The 20334-nt window shown below is 46.6% G+C and overlaps 1 protein-coding gene across 6 annotated transcripts in view; it reads left to right on the top strand.

Annotated features, from left to right (window-relative positions):
* MYLK (myosin light chain kinase) overlaps positions 1–18171 on the top strand; it is a 346647-nt gene extending 328476 nt beyond the window's left edge. For all 6 annotated transcript variants that reach the window (XM_090045981.1, XM_090045986.1, XM_090045983.1 and 3 more), the window contains 5 exons: positions 7825–7977; positions 9170–9293; positions 10601–10730; positions 14454–14570; positions 15979–18171. In XM_090045981.1, the coding sequence (XP_089902107.1) occupies positions 7825–7977; positions 9170–9293; positions 10601–10730; positions 14454–14570; positions 15979–16232 (778 nt within the window). In that variant the 3' untranslated portion in view covers positions 16233–18171. The remainder of the gene's footprint in view (positions 1–7824; positions 7978–9169; positions 9294–10600; positions 10731–14453; positions 14571–15978) is intronic.
* Positions 18172–20334: the final 2163 nt, after the last annotated feature.

A 20334-nucleotide genomic window follows, 5' to 3' on the forward strand; every position in this document is an offset into this window, starting at 1 on the left:
AGGGGAACGCCTCCAGACCTCAGGGTGGGGAGGACCAGGTTAGAGAGCTTCTGGAGGGGCTGGATGTATTCAGATCAGCGGGTCCAGATGCTCTCCACCCCAGGGTGTTCAGGGAGCTAGCTAGCAGGGGTTATTGCAGGGCCCTTGGCATGGCTTTACGAGCACTCGTGGTGCTTGGGCCAGGTGCCAGATGATTGGAAGATAGCCAACGTGGTCCCCATCTTTAAAAAAAGGAGGAAGGAGGACCTGGGCAACTATAGGCCCATCAGTCTTACCTCAATCCTAGGGAAACTCTTTGAGAAGATCATCAAGGAGCACATCTGCGATGGGCTGGCCTCAGGGATGATGCTCAAGGGCAACCAGCAGGGTTTCATTAGGGGCAGGTCAGGTCAGACCAACCTGATTGCCTTTTATGATCAGGTCACAAAAGCATTGGATGCAGGTATCGTCATGGATGTAGTCTTTCTGGACTTCAGCAAGGCCTTCGACACCGTCTCCCACCCCATCCTCATTAAAAAATTGGGCGATGGTGGCACTGATGCCTACACAGTCAGATGGATTGCAGATTGGCTGAAGGGTCGCACTCAGAGGGGGATGGTGGATGGGTCATATTCGACCTGGGGGGAAGTGGGCAGCGGAGTCCCCCAGGGCTCGGTCCTTGGGCCCGCCCTGTTCAATCTCTTTATCGGCAATTTGGACGACGGGGTGAAAAGCAACCTGTTTAAATTCACTGATGATACCAAAATGTGGGGTGAGGTGAGCACACTAGTAGAGAGGGGAAAACTGCAGCAAGACTTGGATAGGTTGCAGGGGTGGGCTAGCAAAAACAGGATGCGCTTCAACACTGACAAGTGCAGGGTGCTGCACATGGGCAGTAGTAACCAGCAGCACACTTATAAGATGGGAAACTGCCTTCTAGAGAGCACGGAGGCAGAAAGGGATCTTGGGGTCATTATTGACTCCAAGATGAACATGGGCTGACGGTGCGAGGTCACGGTTGGCAGGGCTAACCGCACCTTGTCATGCATCCACAGATGCATCTCAAGCAGGTCCAAGAAGGTGATCCACCCCCTCTATGCGGCACTGGTCAGGCCGCAGCTGGAGTACTGCGTCCAGTTCTGGGCACCACACTTCAGGAGGGATGTGGACAGCATGGAGAGGGTCCAGAGGAGGCCACTCGTATGATCAGGGGACAACAGGGCAGGCCCTATGAGGAGAGGTGACGGGACCTGAACCTGTTCAGCCTTCACAAGAGAAGGCTGAGGGGGGCCGTGGTGACCATCTATAAACTCACTAGGGGGGACCAGAAGGGTTTGGGAGGGACCTTGTTTCCCCAAGTGCCCCCTGGCATAACAAGGAATAATGGCCACAAGTTGTTGGAGAGGAGGTTTAGATTAGACATCCGTAAGAACTACTTCCTGGTCCGGGCGGCTAGGAGCTGGAACCGACTTCCAAGGGAAGTGGTGCTGGCTCCTACCCTGGGGGGCTTTAAGAAGAGGCTGGATGCCTGGAGTCATTTGAGCCCAGTTTTTCTCCCGCCCAGGCTGGGGGTCGGACTTGAAGATCTACAAGGTCCCGTCCAACCCGACTTCTGTGATTCTATGACTTCAGTGGGCACTTGGACCCAACCAGATAGCAGGCCACCTCAGGCCTCTGTACCCTTGTTGGGACCTCATCTTTCCTGACCTCAGCCCCTTTTCTCCCACTGGTTCCCTTAGCCTGGGCCCACTGTGCCCGACCTGGCTTCTGGGTTCCAGCCCTTGACCTCCTAATTTGGCTTCGTCTTTGCCCCATTCTGGGATACACTCACTGAATTGACTTAGGCTCCTGGGCCTCCCCTGGCCCTTGTCTCTGTCCTTTTTGTGCACAGGAGCCCCTGGCCCTGGCTTTGCCCTCGCCGAAGCTAGGCTTCAGTCTTTCTCTCTTCCTCTCTCTCTGGGCTTTAAACTCCCCTTCAGGTCTAAGTGTATGGCATGCCCTGAATCAAGGCCCCTAGCAGGGCTCTAAACACCAGCATGCCCCTCACGGTAGGCTAAATCACCACGTGCCCTCAGGTGCCCCGCTGTGGCCTCCGCAGCCTCCAGGGCCAGACCTGCTGGCTCAGGGCTTGTATTCATATACCTCCCTGGCCCTGCCCTTTGCTGGCCTCGGGCCTCCCTGAGCTGCCTCAGGTGTTTCCTGGTTTAGTTTGCTGGCTCAGCCTCAGGATGACTTACTGCTACTGGCCTCTTCTGTGCACCTATCTGACCTCCCATACAAGGCTCTAGCCCATGGTGCTACTGCAGCACAGCTAGTTCTGTGGTATTTGCATCAGGTAAATTCTTTGGCTCTGTTACAGATACCAAAGCAAGGACCAAACACTTGCTCTCCAGGCATAGCTTAAGCATGGTTTCTTATCTGGCCATTTCCATGCAATATGCACTGAATTCTTGGGGACCCCACACTGCATACAGCTTCTTCCCCTTCCCAAAAGTATATTTGTCTATTCAACCACAAATCTTTCCCGATGCCATTATGATCAGGATAATATGTATAACCTTTCAGACAAAGATTACTAATCCAGTATCCTAAAGATACTGTCTCATTTAATTTCCCCGCTGTGAGAAATATCCTTTCCTGAATAGCCTGTTCCAAGGTGTTGTTCTTGCCACAGGCCTCTCCTTATAAAAGGTAAGTTCATCGTTATCTGGAAGGACCTGGCTCGTACCTCAGACCATGTCCTCCAGGGTCTATTTGCTTGTTCAGTAGACATACCCATGTCAGATGCCAATCTCAGTGATTACTTCTCTAGGCATTTAGGCTTTGAGCCTCTCCCAGATGTGAGAGACTGTCTTTCATATGGCATCGGGTATCAACTTCCAAATCTGTGAGCCACTGTCTAAAATTATTGCTCAATGTGTGGATTCAGTCTACCCCATCTGGGCATTTGTAAAGACTGCAGCTTTCGATTAAGTGCAGCGCTGTTCGTTGGACACCATATTCACGCAGGGGCTGTCCAAGATATTCATCTTGTGAAGTGTTGTTTTGAAGCATCCGGTCACAGATCTGTTCAGTTTGATCTATGCTTTTCTGTCAAGGTTGTGCCCAAAAGGGGACTCATTTGGCATTGGTATAAAATGCTGTTGGAATAGGTCTGATCTTTCCTAGTGGTCCCACTCATTGCTGCCCATAGGTTTGGTTCAGCATCCTCAGTCTCTTCCAGGAGCTTATGGGCTTCATGTATAAACAGTTTATGCCTTTTAAGCCTCTTAAGCCTCCATCTATTCAGGTCTTCAGGTAACAGTTGGTGGAGCAGGTGATACACATCATCTCTTGCCTATTGCCAGTAATGATGTTCGATTCTGTCTTCTTATATTGCTTGGGCTAATGCCCAAGAGTACAGGGAGTACTGTGTGTGAGTTAATATGTAGCCTGTTATGAGACTCAGCGCACTATTAAGAGCAGAGTTAAGCTTTTGAGTGCAACAGCTACTGGAAACCTATTGCTTATGTAGCAATACCTGAAGATCATTCTCATGAATGCAGTCCTGGCCTCTTTGTAACATATGCTGTACATGTCTGTCCAGTATCACAGTGCATACAAACATAAGGACAATAGGGTTAATACAGCTTGACGCGCCCTATACTTGAAGACTATACATGCCATATCAGTGAAACAAGCTCAAGAAAACAGGCATGACATCCCCCAAGCACCTCAAAATATTGTAGGTTTGTGACAACATGGGAAAAAAATTGCCTTAGTCAAAAAGTTTTATAATATAGCACTCAAGCTATACAAAACGGCCAGTCTCCTGACTCTGACCCTGATCTCTACTCATCTATCTGAATTGAATGCAAATAATTAAAGAAAGGATTAAATGAACCGAATCAATGTAGGTAGCCTTCAGTTGTAACATTTGCTGATGTTCGCTGAGAGTTAGCCAAAAAGGATGAAATTCTGTCCCACAAGGAACAAAAACAGTTGACTTTCAGTGAGGCAAAGATTTCACCGCTGGGGTTTGAGTCTGGCCCTGATTCTACAAGGAGCTGAAGCATGTGTTTGATTTTAAGCTTGTGAAACAAGCTCAAGCAAACATGCATAGCACTCCACAAACACCTCAAAATATTGTACGTTCGTGACAACATGGGACAAAAATAGCCTTGGCCATTGTATAATCCTGTTCGCTTCAGTGGGACTGCTTGCATGCCAAAGTTACACATATACGTAAGTGTTTTTCAGGATTGGGGTCTGATTCATCAGCATCTTGCAACATTGAACCTCTATTTCACTATAACCTTTTCCAGGTCAAAATATTGGGTGAGATACATCTACTGGAAAAGGCATTATTCCATCCCTTGCAACTCCCTGCTGGTCCCAGACTAGCAGCCTTTTCTGCTTCTCTTACCTTCATGTGTGCTTAGGAATTAAGGGGATTTGTAAAAGTGTCCCTGGATCCCAGGCTCTAGTGGCTGGTCTGTTCAACGAGGGGCAGACCTTTCCTTGAAGTCCTGCAGATGCGGACCCCATTCTGTAATATTTGGCAAGTGGTCTCAGCAGCTGTTTTGGTGATGGATGGAAGTAACATGCCATTAAATTATCAGCTCTGAAGAGAGCATGGAACTGAAACAGAGGTAATTAAATGCAAATAGAATAAATTTCTCTTGTGATGCTGCATTGACTAGCACTTCCCCGGCAGACCAAGTCCAATTCTTTACCTCATCCTTTTGCTCCATGCTGGTGCATAGCAGGGAGCTCTCAGAGCCATTGTGAATATTTTGAAGTACAGTGAACTTCATATTATTCTTTTCTTAACTCAGTGTTATCTGTATATGTAGTAGCAGAAAAAAAACAGACAGGGGAGGAAACCCTGGTTTTCTGCAAGTCAATAGGAGATTTTCCATTGGATTTTACCCAAGGACCCAGCCCCAGTAGAAAAATATTCTAGGAATCTCTCTTGCCACTTTTAATAAAATGGTATACTCTACTTCCCATTATATAGACCCACATAACTGTTTATGTACTTTGTCAGAATGAAAACTAAATGTATAAAACTGAACTTCTATGTTTGTGGCCTATAATCATTGCTTCAATGTAGAAAAAAAGACGGGAAGGGCTTGGGCCAGATCCATTCCCCTGAAGCCATTGCCATTATAGTATCTTAAAAAATCTGTGTTCTTCTTCTTCCTTTATCAAATGAATGTGGCTTTTATAAAGATGGATAACTGTAAAAATAAGGAAAGACGAGAAGAATCCAAGTATATTGAAAAAAATAGTTTGGGCTAAGTTGCCCCCTAGTGGTAAACGTTATAAACGGGAATAGGTTGTCACCTTACAAACATTTAATAGAGCACAAGCTGTCTTGAAACAGCATTCTTCAACGTGGTTTTCTAATTAGATTGTCTGTTGAAAAAAAAATGAATAAAAAATATTAATTAATTAATGAAGAGCAGCAAAGCAAATGCCTGGGGAATCTGGACAATTTTGATATGTTCGTGGGGTATTATCTATTGTGTCTCACTCACTGGCCTGGATTCAGAGGCATGGCACTGGGGCAGCCACATGGCATCCAGGGCAGCACTGGCTCCTGCCTTGCTGATTACAACAGCGCTGCTGCCGCCATGGCAATACCTGCTCTTGCATCCTCTTCCCCACCTCTCCTGACATGCACAAAGGGGGCACCTGCGGCTGCTGCCCTGGTCGGCCCTTCTCAGTCATGCTACAGCCTGAATTTAACCATGTGGCTGTAAGCAAAAATGATTTAGAAATAAAGAAATGAGGGTTGGAAGCGACCTCAGGAGGTGACATCTAGTCCAGGCCCCTGCTCAAAGCAGGACCAGCCCTAACTACATCATCCCAGCCAGGGCTTTGTCTAACCAGGTCTTCAAGACTGCCAAGAATGGAGCTCCCACCACCTCTCGGGGTCACCTGTTCCAGTGTTTTACTACCCTCCTAGTGAGAAAATTCTTCCTAATATCTAACCTAAACTCCCTTTGCTGCAACTTGAGCCCGCTGCTCCTTGCTCTGTCATCTGCCACCGCTGCGAACAGCCTAGCTCAGGGGTAGGCAATTATTTGTGCCCAGGGGCCGCACAGGGAGTTTTGCTGATCTGTGGCAGGCCGGGTCAGCACCAGTCCCCCCGTGCTGGAGCAGCTCACCAAAACTCCCTGGGTAGGACGGGGCCACGGACAGGTGGGGAGCAGTGGTCAGGGGGGAGATGGGAGGCAGAAGCTGGGAGCATGGGATAGGATTGCAGGACAGCCTATGCCCTGTGGGAAAGGATGTGGGGTGTGCCTGGCGAGTGGGGGCCATGTCCGCATGTGTGTTGGGGGCCAGGGGGGCTGCCTGGGTGCTAGGTCCCAGAAGCCAGCTGGGGGTGAGGGGGGAGCAGGGGCCACGTGCAGCAGAGCTCATCCAGTTGGTGCAGTCTGTGGCTGCCCTACGGCGCTCCATATGGGGCCGAGCCCCGCACGGGGCAGCCCATGCTGCACTCCAGCCCACTCCTGCTGGCCTGGCCCCAGCCAGCGTGCACAGCTTATCAGCAGGGCTGCTCCCAGTGCGGCTGCTGCTCCGCTCCCCTCGCCTCAAGTGGCGGCTGGTCTTGCAGCCCTCCGGGTGGGGAAGAAGCTTCAGCTGGGCGGTTCATGCCCCGGTATGTGGGACTCTGACTCCAGCTCCGGCTGCCCCCTACCCACTCCTCCTGCCTGTTGTCTCCATGTTGCTCTCAGGGTCCACAGATCAAAGCTGTTCGGTACAAAGATTTCTACTCTGCCAGCCCTGCAGATTCAACCCAGGCTATAGAAATCAACGGGTGTTGTTTCTTTTCTATGCACCTCTATCAGTAATAGAAGACCTGAAGGCGAAATTATGTCTTCAGATATATCTGTGCAATTCAGTTGACTGTAATGAAGTTGCTGGGCTATATCTGGCCCTGTAATTATTGTTTAGCGCAGATCTCTGTGAACGTGTGGGAGGGGACAGGTTCCAGCTCTCTTTCTCTCTCGGCTGTGTTGGCCCTCCGGGGGGTAACAGGAACGAGAAGCACTGTTGTTACCAGGTTGGCAGGATGGTTCTGGATGCACTCAGGAAGCAGATATTCTCCGTCAGATGTAATTTTTTTACTTAGTTACTGACCAGAGCTGAACTGAACTTTATATAACAAATTGGTAACAAACTCTTACTTTCCTCTCCATCTTTACCAAACTGGAGTTATTTCCCCCCAAAATACCTCAAAGGGGGCGCGTCTACACGTGTTATTAATGCTATTGAATAAACTCCGGCATAGTTCACGCTGGAGTTTGTGGCTCCCAGGCGCCACGTTTACACGTGCGCCCAGGACCACAGCATGTTGAGCTGGGGCCGAGCAGCCCCGACTGGCAGAGGGCCCTGGGGTCAGCCCGCCAGCCCAGGGCTGCTCCGAGCGGGCTCAGCCTGCTGTGCAGGGGCTGACTGGGCCACGAGGGTGCTCCAGGGCGGGTGCTGCTGCTCAGTACATAATGACAACTTAGGACAGTCCTTGCGTTGACGAGTACTCACCTACGGTGGCGTTTATTAGTTTACTGCAGCCTAATAGGGCCCCACATGTGGACACCGAGACTTTACTGCGTAGCTAATTAGGCAACTCCACAATAAGTATCTCGTGTAGACGTGCCTAGTAAGAAACAGAATTGTTCCCGTGGATTTTGTCTAGGCTTTAACTTTCAGGTCTGTCTGTTTTTTTAAGTGGTTATAGGACAACTTGTACTGGTACAGATCTGCCAAGATTGGGAAAAGGTCACTGAGAATTTGAACTGCTGTCTGCTCCATTTGAAGACTGACATGGTTTGTTTTGTGCATGTTTATCTCCAGGGTCAGTGGACTTTCCCCTTTCATGGGAGACAATGACAATGAAACCTTAGCTAACGTTACCTCAGCCACGTGGGACTTTGATGATGAAGCTTTTGATGAAATCTCCGATGATGCCAAGGACTTTATCAGCAGTCTACTAAAGAAGGATATGAAGTAAAACTGTTGCATTTGACACACTTGGCATCTAACTGAAGCTGCAGACCCCTTTTTGCAAGCACCTTGGTGTTATTGTAGAAGGGGCTCCGGTTGCACCAGTGCCTGTGCCTGTGCACGCAGCCATCATCTGCCTTACATTGCGCAGACTGGGTGGAGCATTTTCACTTGAATGTCTGCTGCAGGGATGGACCCATAGCCCAAATGCATGGAAGTTGTGTTGTGTAGTTTGTGTGGCCATCATCATCTTGAATGTACTGCTGCAGCACATGGGAGCTACAGATGTCTGCATTGAGTGCTGCTTTTGGTTTGATGGGGTTGCTCATAGGATTTTGTTTAGTGCTGTTTGTGTCCTTCAATGGATGGCACTACCGTGACAGTACACTTCCCAATGGTTCTCATAAGGTGCAGCCTCACAAAAACCACAGCTTCACACATGTTTTAGTAATAATAGCAAATGTTTATTTTACAGTAACCCCCACAGGTTCCCATCAGGATTGGGGCCCCATTGCAGCAGACACTGAACAAGCCTAGGGAAGAGACAGTTCCTGTCCTGGAAGGTTTATGATCCAAAAGATACAAAGGTCAAAAAAAGTGAAAGGTCCATCTGAGCCTAGCAACAATTTTGTCTAGCTCAGATAAAGCATGCCAGTGTCTGACCAGCGACATACAAGGGAGTGTTGTGGATAGCATCTTGCCAAAAAAGAAAACACAGAACAAAGAGTTATATACACATAACATACAGTTAAATAAATTGTTTAATTGTATTTGATGGTGGAAAAGACGTGGTTTGCAAGAACGGGAAAGTTAGTAAGTATAAGGGCATACGGATAAGTAGGAGACGAGCAGGACTCTGAGTAGGCCTTATAGCAGAGATGAGTCTTGTGGACTGTGACTATGCTGTGCTTGTCCTTCAGCTACGATGCATGTTTCTTTTTGGACAGTGCTTCACTGGTCTTTTAAAAATGTGAAGTGTTCCCCATAGAAGACCCTTTGGAGTCTTAGAATGGGCAGAGAATGTAACAGGTAGTAAGAATTTGCAGTTAATAAGCAATACCATGCAAGCTGGGTCACCGAAACTAGTGCAGTCTAGTGAGATCATTTGCTTAAAAAAGAAAAGGCAAAGCAGTGACATAAATGGTTTTGTCCTGTGTACTGGGCATACTGACTTTGTTTCTTTATGTAAAAACAGGACTCGTTTAGATTGTACTCAGTGCCTTCAGCATCCTTGGCTGCAAAAAGACACCAACACCATGGAAGCCAAAAAACTTTCCAAAGACCGGATGAAGAAATATATGGCCAGAAGAAAATGGCAGGTAATAAAGAGTGCAAGGAAGTGGGCTAGAAATCCTAATGAGTCTCATTATTTCTAATTGCCATGATCCTGGAAGAACTTACTGCAGAAAGCTCTTGCTGCTGCTAATGCAAAACCCCAGTTGCAGTCCTCAGTGCATAAGTGCAGGAGACCAGCTATGGTTTCTCTTGCTAGTTTAATGATGGGCAGTAGCAGGGGCATGGGCGCATATCACAACTGTGCTGAAACATTTGACTCTAAGTATGGGTTTTCACTTCCTCTGTTTATGGGGTTATGAGGAAGCGGATGCTTTTTGTGTGCTTACAAAGGTGAACTGAGCAGTTATGTTGATGTTACCAAGCTGGTCTCTGTAAAGACGTACTAGGGAATTGTTCTTCTAACCCAGTGTCTCCCACTTCTCTGAGCACCAGCCTTCTTGGACATTTATCTATTCCCTGCCAGATGGCTTCACTACTTCTTTTCTCTTGCTGCTAGAGAAGCAGATGCTTCGTGGCCTGGATGAAATCTTTTGGCCAGCCTACAAAACGCTGAGCTACATGGGTTCCCTTATGCCTTTGACCACATACATTTCTCAGGTGCTTATAAACAAACCTTACAAAAGGTACTGCACTTGGTATCTATATTATAGAGAATTTCAGCAGAGAATATTTAATCACTTGGTGATTGTTTTCACATCAGCTAATATGTCACTGTACAGGCTTGCTTAGATGACTTCAGTTGCACCTTTATAATCATTATAAATTATTTATTTCAAGGTGAAATTCAGCTTCCCACAAAGAGCCAGCATCATAGAATCATGGGAAGTTAGGGTAAGAAGGGACCTCAGGACGTCATCTAGTCCAACCCCCTGCTGCAAGCAGGACTATCCCCAGTTGTATCATCCCATCCAAGGTTTTGTCTATCTGGCTCTTAAAAACCTCTACGGATGGAGATTCCACAACCTCTCTGGGTAATCTGTTTCAGCCTCAGGCCTATCAATCACACAAGTCATATTTAAGTTATAATTTAAGGACTTCAGTGGCATTTAAATTATATATAGGCCTCATGTATAGGGATGTGCTTCATCCCCTGCTAAGGAGACATGTGGTCCATGGATCTGAATCCTTTGTAAAAGTTTGTGTCTGCATCTGAAAGTGGTAAATCAAGTCTGTCTCACTAATCTTGAACAGGGTTTCTCATTAATCTGTCCACTGATTACAGTGGGCTTTGGATCAGACCTCAAGTTGCATGTTTGCAGCCATATAGTTAGAGAAAAGGTGGGTGCCTGTGGGAGCTGGACTGACTAGAAGCCTTTATGTTACTTTTCAGAAAACAGGCCATGCTGTCCGAGCAATAGGAAGACTGTCATCCATGGCCATGATCTCTGGCCTGAGTGGAAGGAAGGCCTCTGTGAATTCACCTACCAGTCCCATAAACACAGAAAAGATAGAAAATGAAGGTAAGCAGCTTCACTGATGTGTAAGATGGAGTGGTGGCTTTATCTGTACTGTGCCTACTTCTTAGACCAACCAAAGAGCAAGTTGACAACTAACTTTTTGGGCAGCCTCTGTCACACAAAGTAGAACCTAACAAAATACAGCAGAGAGGCAAAGTCAGTCACTTCTGCCAACTCTTGATCTCCCTCATTTTTCTCCGTTAAAGAAGTGTATCGGAAAGTCATTATTTTGTGTGTAACAGGACCACTGGTGCTGTGGTCCTCTCGAGTGGACACATGACTCCTCTGGGCTTTAGCCCTTAGTCTCGCCCCTTTTTGGGCTCTGGGCCCTTGCCCTTTTTCACATCTCCTGGGCTCTGGGCCCTTCTGGCCCTCGTTTCACCTTTCTCAGGCTCTGGGTGCCCTCAGCGCCCCATCTTTGTCCTCTCAAGCTCCAACTCAAGCTGACCTGGCTTCAGGCTGCCTCTGTTGTTCCTCTCAGGCTTCAGCCCTCTTGGCTTCAGGCCACCTATGTTTTACACCCTGCCCCTAGCAGGTCTCTAAAACTCATTGTGCCCCTCAGGCACCCTACTGTGGCTTCTCTTCACCCCTTATAGCCACACCTGGTCCATTGGTCTAAACAAGAAAGGGGGGGAAAAAGGCAAGCTACCACCTTAACAAAAACTTCCCCCACTCTGGGTAGACAAATATTTGAGCAAACGTCCTCCAAGGGGGCTCTCACCTCCCTGCCCTCTGCGTGCTTTCATGTGGGGTTCGTGCAGCCTCTCTCTCCAGAGAGCTCGGCTCCCTGCAAGATAGCCATCCTCTTTCCTCCTCCGACAGGGGTCCTATCTACTGCTGCCCACTCTGAGCCAAGTGACTCTCTAGCCCGCACAGATGTTCCTCTTTAGATCTAACGGGCAGCTTGCTCTTCCCCCTTGCAGCTTGGGTCTGCTGCGTGCAGCCCTTGCCTCAGCTGCTTGTCTGCTTAGACAGCAGGTAGCCTGCCATGCTTTCCTCTTTTTAGGAACAGGAGTCTTTGGTTACAGTTTCCATCTGTATTGATCTGTTACTCAGAACGGTCCATTGCAGGCACTTGAGCAGCTAAAAATACTTGTTCTAATGTTTCATTGCAAAGGTGTATTTGTCAGCTTCCTTTGTTTCAGTCTGGGGGCATAGTGATTATAATTAGAAGCACTGAATAGGAGAATTTAGTTCCCATGTAAGTAATAGAGGACTCGTACCAGCAGGAATAGGGTGCTGGCAGTATGCTATGTCTGTTTCATAGACATTATAGATTCATAGACATTAGGGCTGGAAGGGACCTCGGAAGATCATCGAGAACCACCTCCAGCGGCAGTCTATTCCAGACCTTGGGGGCTTGGACAGTAAAGTAGTTCTTCCTCATGTCCAGCCTGAAACGGTCCTGAAGGAGTTTATAACTGTTTGACCTCGTCATCCCTTGGGGCGCTCTGGTGAACAAACGTTCCCCCAGATCCTGGTGGTCACCCCTGATAAACTTAGAGGTGGCCATCAGATCACCCCTGAGCCTGCGCTTTTCCAGGCTAAAGAGTCCCATGGCTCTCAGCCTGTCATCGTAAGGTCTGTTTTCCTGACCTCTGATCATGCGCGTGGCTCTTCTCTGGACTCTCTCAAGCTTCTCCACATCCTTTTTGAATTGTGGAGCCCAAAACTGGACGCAGTACTCCAGCTGCGGCCTCACCAAGGCCGAGTACAAGGGGAGAATGACGTCCCGGGATTTGCTTGAGAAGCATCTATGGATGCAAGCCAGCGTTTTGGTCGCTTTACTAGCCACAGCATCGCATTGCAGGCTCGTGTTCATCTTGTGGTCAATCATGACCTCAAGTCCTTTCTGTCTGTAGTGCTAGCCAGCGTAGCACTGCTGAGCCTGTAAGGATCCTGCAGGTTTTTCTTCCCAAGGTGGAGAACCTTGCATTTTTTGGTGTTAAACACCATCAGGTTCTCATCCGCCCATTTCCTGAGCCTGTCAAGGTGAGCCTGGATTGCCATCCTGTCCTCAGGTGTGGATGCTTTACCCCAGAGTTTGGTGTCATCGGCAAACTTGGCCAGTCCGCTTCTGACTCCAGTGTCCACATCATTAACGAAGATGTTGAGCAATATAGGTCCAAGGACAGAGCCTTTGGGGACCCCAGTGGTCACAGGACACCATGATGAGTGACTTCTGTCAACCACCACCCTCTGGGTCCAAACACAGAGCCAATTTCCCAGCCAGCGGATAATGGTGAGGCCAAGACCGCAGTTGGCCAGTTTTGCCAAGAGGTGATCATGGGATACCAGATCAAAGGCTTTTTTTAAAGTCAAGTTATATGATATCAATATCCTCTCCCTTGTCCAGGTGATAGGTCACCTGGTCGTAAAAGGAAATGAGATTGGTCAGGTAAGACCTACCCACAACAAACCCATGCTGGCTAGCCCTCAGGATGTTGCCGTTGGCCAGTCTGTTAAGAATGGGCTCTTTAATAATCTTTTCTAAGACCTTGCCCAGGATAGAGGTCAGGCTGATGGGCCTGTAGTTTGCCAGATCCACTTTCCTCCCTTTCTTGAAGATCGGCACCACATTGGCCTTCTTCCAATCTTCGGGCACTTCACCAGAGCGCCAGGATCCGTGCTGGGGGCTGGGCTATGATGTTCGCCAGCTCCTTGAGCACCCTGGGGTGTAGATTGTCAGGGCCGGCTGAAGGTGTCCAGCCTCTCAAGGTGTTCCTTCACGTGGTCAGCATTAATGGAGGGTAAGGAATCATCCTCACCCAGGCGTTCCTGCCCTGTAATGGGCAGAGGCGCCCCTTGGGACTGGTGAAAAACTGACTCAAAGTACTCATTTAGCAAGTTGGCTTTTTCCTGGGCATCGGTTGTCAGTTGCCCCATCTGGGTCAGCAGGGGTCCAATGTTGCCCTTGCTTTTCCTTCGGCTCCCCACATATCTAAAAAAGGACTTTTTATTGTCCTTGATACTTGTAGCTAGTTGGAGTTCAGTCGCAGCCTTGGCTTTCCTGCTTTGCTCCCTGCAGGAACGGGCCAGTGCAGAGTATCCCTCCTTGGAGGTGGATCATGTCTTCCATCTTTGTTCCCAAACACGGTTCTGCCACTTCTCCTCAAAGGCCAAAATTTTCCAACACGAGTGCCCAAAGTTAGCCACCCAAATCTATATTTAGGGTCCTAAAAAAGTTACCTGATTTTCAGGTGTACTACGTATAACGGTCATGCATGTCAGTCAGACCTGCAGGTGTTCAACAGTCCTGAGACTTGTATCACTCCTTTAGGTATCTGTATATGTCAAAGAAAATATAGAAATGAAGGTAAGAGACTTCAATAATGTGTACAAGGTAGTGATAATTTTATGTATACAGTGAGTTCTGCTAAGTATGAATGTTGTGTCAGTCAATAGCAACTCTTTTAAACAGAATACAAGCTAGAACATTTTGTCCCAACTGTCAGTAAAAGCCCAATGCCATGGTCTGGGCAAATTCAGGGGAAGGAGAAGAATTGACACTGTGTTGCCTTCTCCTATTCACAATCTGACTGTTTGTCTAACTGTTAAAGACACATGAAAGCAAAAGGGAACTCTTCCACTCATCCGTTTGGTATCTAGCAGGAAGAGAAATGAAACAATGGGCAGTTCTCAGCAATTGTTTGGTTATCCAAACCTCAAATTCATCACTAGAGATTTTCCTCTATAACATAACTAACCTTCCTTTTTTTCTCCTAGATTTCCTTGAAGAAGTGGTAGAGGAAAAGCCCCATGTAAAGCCATATTTTACTAAAACCATCCTTGATATAGAAGTTGTGGAAGGAAGTGCTGCTAGATTTGACTGCAAAATTGAAGGTACTTTAAATGAACGCGTGTCTTCATTTCTCTCTTCCCCCTACTCTGCCATCTCTGTGCCTCCGGCCTGCCTTTTTGCTATGGTTCTCTTCAGCTTTACCACTATCTGTGCGTTGCAGTGTGATTTTTTTAAATATTTATTTATTTTTGCAATAATGGAATACACTTTGAGCAGCTGGGTGATATTCTGTGCTTGCTATGGAGAAGAAACCGGGTATTACAGTGCTGCACTTCATTGAAATGTCACAATGACCTTGAGGATGGGAGTAATAAAAATGAGATAAAATGTAATAATACAAACTGGAAAGTCATATACTTAGGGGCTATTAAGCATTTCAGCTATAAGCTTGGGGCTCATCAGTCAGAAAAGACCAAAGAAGAGAAAGACCTGGGTTCATTAGTCAATCACAAACTGACTAGAAGCCACCAAGGCATGGGGGTGTGAAAGGGCAAGTGCAGCCCTAGGATGTAGCAAGCAGTGCATTTTGAAGTGTCACTGACATAAAAGACACTGGCAAGATCTCACTGGGAGTACAGGGTTATCTCTAGCCAAGCAGAATGAATTCAGAATGGAACAAGTGCGGAGGAGGGCTGTCTTGTTTTCAGTATGAGTGATGGTGCCAAAAATATTATTGAGGGCCTCTAAAAGGGCTGGAAAAATTAGGAGGAATTTCCAAAACAACTCATGACAAAAGAGAGAAGGGAAAATATGCGTCTGACAGGGGATCACTGGTGTAATATTTTATCAAAAGAGTAAAAAATGCAGGAGGAAAGAGGATGTACAGATTTTACGTGTTCTGTTCCTGGGGTGAGATCCACACCCTGTCTGGCCCCTTTATAGAGTAGCACAAAAGGACTCTCAAAGGCTTGAATTTGGCTCAGAGAATATTTCTGCACAGGTATTGCAAAAGGCAACCAGTGTCTGCCTTTCAAGGACCCCCTCCTCCCAAACTCACCATGGTGAACACAGGAAAGATTTTGAGTAGCTCTCATGCCTGCGAGGCTGCCGTAAGGTAAAGCTACGGACCAGAATCTAAGCAGTGGGGACTGCAGAGAAAGACTTTGCGTTGTGAAGGGCTGTGGAGGCTCGTCATAAGAGTTTCAGGTCTTCCCTTGGCTGATGAATGAGTTGCTGTGAAAGGCTCTCTACTTTATTCTAGTTAGAGTATAGGAAACGGTGAGTTCCCATACCTACAGCCTTCATTTCAGACTTGTATTATTCATAGTATAGAGGCGCCAGATAAAGGTATAGTTAAATTAGTAGATCATTTGAATGTACTTTAATTAGGGTTTGACAGACTTAGATTTACAGACATGCCGAAATCCATGTGAACCTAAGAGAAGTAGAGATGAATGCAATTTAATGTCTTGTTTTACTGCAACGGCTGCTCTTTCCCCGCTGTCACAGGCTACCCTGACCCTGAGGTGATCTGGTACAAAGATGACCAGTCCATTAAGGAGTCTCGTCACTTCCAGATAGATTACGATGAGGACGGGAACTGTTCTTTGACTATTTCTGAAGTTTGTGGGGACGATGATGCCAAATACACCTGCAAAGCTGTTAATAGCCTTGGGGAAGCAACTTGCACCGCAGATCTCCTTGTGGAAACAATGGGAAAAGAAGGGGAGGAGGAAGAGGAGGAGGAGGAGGAGGAGGAATGAAACAACTCAACAAAAGAGACAGTTGAAAAAACACATTACAAAGACTTTATCTCCAAGGCTCAGAAAACCAAGTTATTAAAAGCACCTAGAGTGATGCTTAGGTCACCGGGGGAGGGTTGTTTCTTCAGCATGATCAGTTGATACCTGTTTGTTTTATTTATGGGCATTAGTTGGAATCGGCAGGCACTTTAAGTTGCTGTTGGGATTGGATTTAGTTTAAATAAATCAGTGAAGTTGCCCAGCCTGATTTTATACTGAAACAATCGTATGGAAAGCAAATCCTTAATTATGCCCTGGATTCATAAAACCTGCATTTAGCGAGATTGTTTGGTTTACACGATCACTTCCATCGGCTAATACCATAGCTGTGATGGCTCCCCAAGATCTGCATTTACCATTGGGCTTAGATATCTTCTGTCAAACACACAGTCGACCGGTTTGGTCCGATGGCCATGGACTTCTCCCACAGTGAAGTCATTCCTTCACGTAACTGCGAGTGAAGGCGATACTGTAGTTAGCATTGCAATTTGCACGTTGGAATGAAATGAAACAAGCTGGGTCTTTCCTTCTGTTTCATTCATCTTTAATAGTGGGTTTTTGTGTCTTACCTTTAAGCATACATTAATTTTCTCTTCCAGTTTGCTGTTAATCATAGTAATACTGCTTATCCTAGATCTCCAGGAGCTTCTCTGAGAGAATATTTCTTTCCTTCCTTTTAACCAAGCATCTTTTAACTTGTCATCTTTCCTTTAAGGTATCTGCCACCTTGGTGAAGTCACAGGGGTGTGCCTTAGGGAACAGATTGAGAATATATAGCACCACAAACTTCCTATTGTGCTTGTCAGTTTAATAAAGATTCATGGTTCATATGTGTGCTGCTGTGAAATACAGGTTATTACACATCCAGTGACTTGCGTGTCTATGTGTGCAGAAAGCCAGCTTAGTTAAAAATGTCCTTTTACTTTATTTATGTGGCCACTGTGGAACAGATTTCAACTGATGATCAGCTGGAAACTACCAGAGGTTTTAAAATAGCCAAGAAAAAAAAAGAGTCTGGATGGTAAACTCCTTTATACCAAGCAATTTCCAAAGAATCGTGTGTGCCCTAAGAGTCCGACAGCCTACTGTCTGTGTTAAAGCTGTGTCAGGAAGGCTGCTGCCTGTTGGGAAAAAAAAAAGCAAAAAAACCAAACAAAAAAATCTAAAAAACCTGATCTTTTCTCAGAGGCAATTAATGCACTCAGACGTAGTAACTTTGCTTTCCTTTCACAATAATGGCACTTTTTAATTTTTGTTGCTCGTGGGTAATATCAGAGGACATAAGCTGATATGCATAATCCAGTGACAATACAATTTCAGTAGCTATGCATCATTCCAAATGTGGTTATTTTCTTTTTCCACTTTGCGTGTGTTTTTGAAGTGCAAAGATTTTAAAGGGTACCTTAAAAAAAGATTAATTTAGAGCCTCAGAATAAAGTATCGAGTTACTTTAATGCAGATGTCTACAATATCAACTTTAGGATGTTTGATATTACCTAGTTTTATGTGTTTTGTATTATCTGCTCTTCTATGTGTTTTTAAAATAACAATTCCAACTCCGCTAATGTGGATCACACAATGGTTTTTATAACTGCTTTGCTCTCTGTTGCTAGGTTAATATTGCCAGCATGTCTTCTCTTTTTAAATGGATAAAGAACTCTTGTTATACTAAACACCGTATTGCCACAACTTCTTATAAGGAAAAGATTTTTCATCTGATTTAGAGCATAAGAGCTTTTCTCACAAGTTTTAAATATGTGTAGGTAACAATGGGGTGTATTTTGTACCTTAATAAAAATATGCCGATGTTTTCCCAGTTTGTTGAACTATCAGAATTGTGAAAAATGAGAACACTACAGCTGTAGTTTACTCACGATTTCTAAATAAATAATACCACAGAGCATGCGAGTTGTATAATCTATCGAAGATGCTGTTTTATTCATCCAGACCAGGGAAGGGAAACACAGTGATGTCTAATGATGCTCTCCTGCGCTGAAGGCTGTTTGGCACAGGAATGTGGTTGTGGGAGAGGCCAGGGAGGGGGTAGCAATTTCATCTCACTAATAACATTAGTTTTTACCTATCAGCATAAATCTGGCTGCTAGGCAACTGTTTAATTAATGCCGCTGGCTGTAATCCCTAAAAAGCAGTTGTGATTTTGCAAAGCACAGGCCTGCTCCGTTCCATTAATTTCTAGCCCCAAAATATCCTCCGCACCTGAAGAGCAGGAAGGGAGCAGCCGGGTGCAGTTAGATATACTGCTGTTTGCCACCCGAGAGCCCTCCTATGCCAAGGGACATTTTCAACTGGTGACACATAGTGTTACTTCTTGTCACTGAAACAACAGAAGAGAACCTGACCTCAATTGTAGACAAATCTATGTGTAAATGTATAAAAATCCTACACTTCCAGAAACCGCAGAACCCAGCATATTTACCAGTCTCATTTCTACTGCCCCTTTTAAGAAAATAAGTAGACAGTCCTCTAATATATAGTCATAGAAGCATAGAAAAGTAGGACTGGAAGGGACCTCAGTAGGTCATCTAGATCAGCGCTGCTCAAGGCAGGATCATCCTTGTCCAAACCATCTCAGCCAATGTCTGTCTAATCTGCTTTTCAAAACTTCCAAGAAAAGAAGCTCCACGACCTCTCTAGGTAATCTGCTTCAATGCTTAACCCCCACTAGTAAAAAAGACATCTTCCTAATATCCAACCTAAATCTCTCTTGCTTCAATTTAAGACTATTGCTCCCTCTTTTCCCTTGTGCAACCACAGAGAATATTCTGTCACCATCCCCTCTGTATCCACCTTTCACAGAAGCAGATGTAGGATTGTTCAACGGGGGGTGCGGGATCAGCAAATGATGGTCTAGGGGTGGTTGCACGCTCCACTTCCAGCTTCCTGCCCCTGCCCACTGGGGCAGGCAGGCTGCACCACATGAGCAGCAGTCAGGGACTTATTATAAGTTCCAAAGAAGGTCAGAGTTCCCCACGCCTTCCCCCTCCATCCTCAGAGGCATCTCCTCTCCCTTCTCCCCTGCCTGGTGCTGCTGTCCTGGGGGTGAGGGGAGCTCCTGTCCTGCTCCAGCCATGCTGTGCAGGGTCTGGGCTCAGTCCTGGACAGCAGCAGGTGGGTTCCCCCTCCCTACACCTGCTCCCCAGCTGGCAGGTAATACCTGGACCGGGAGGGGGGGATAGTTGGGGTGGGAGGGCACCACTGCTGCTGCTGTCCTGAGCTGTGCCCACCCCAGTCCCCATACAGAGCAGCTAGAGTGGAAGAGGAGCTCTCCTTGCTCCTGTGACAGCAGGGAGACGGGCAGCAGCAGGAGGGAGAGGGAGAAATGGGAGGGGAGGGGGTGCGCTGAGCACAGAGGGGACGGGGGGCAGAATTTGTACCTTCGTTGGGACTTTACAAAGTCTCAGCTGCTGCTCCTGCGGTGTGGTCAGAAAGGGGAGGCATGGTCATACCCTGCATTCCCTCTGGATCTGCCCCTGTCTTTCCAGTCTTTCCTTGCAATCCATATTTCCTCCACCTTTAATCATTTCTGTTGCTCTCTGCCAGACTCTTTCTAATTTGTCTAAGTCTTTCTTGCCCTGCCATGCCCTGAATGGGACGTGGTAATCCAGGTGAGTGCTGAATAGAATGGAAGAATCGCTTCCCTTGGCTTAAAAGCAATGCTACTGTTGATACAGCCCGGTGTGCAAGAGCACATGTTGGTACCTATTCACCTTATGGGCCACTATAACCCCGCCAGATCTATTTCCCCCACTACTGTGGCCTGAACAGTCAGCCCAGGCACCATGTTATAATTGTCCAAGGCAAAGCTTAATATGTTTGAAGCAACTTTTCAAATATTGCATTTCTTAAGCAATCCTTTAACATTGCACAAGTGTCTTTCCTAGATCACAGCCTAAATATATGGCTTTAAGCAGGACATTGACTTCCAAGAGTCAGGTTATTTCCTTAAAGGAATGTGCATGTGAATCAGGCCTTAGTTCAGAGTTTGGGCTGTTGCAAGATGGTACTGCTGCCACAGACTGGATTGGTTTAAGTCTGCTTATAT

This window comes from Crocodylus siamensis, chromosome 4, assembly GCF_052110815.1.
Source record: "Crocodylus siamensis isolate JL-2025a chromosome 4, ASM5211081v1, whole genome shotgun sequence".
In the NCBI taxonomy this organism is placed as follows: Eukaryota; Metazoa; Chordata; order Crocodylia; family Crocodylidae; genus Crocodylus; species Crocodylus siamensis.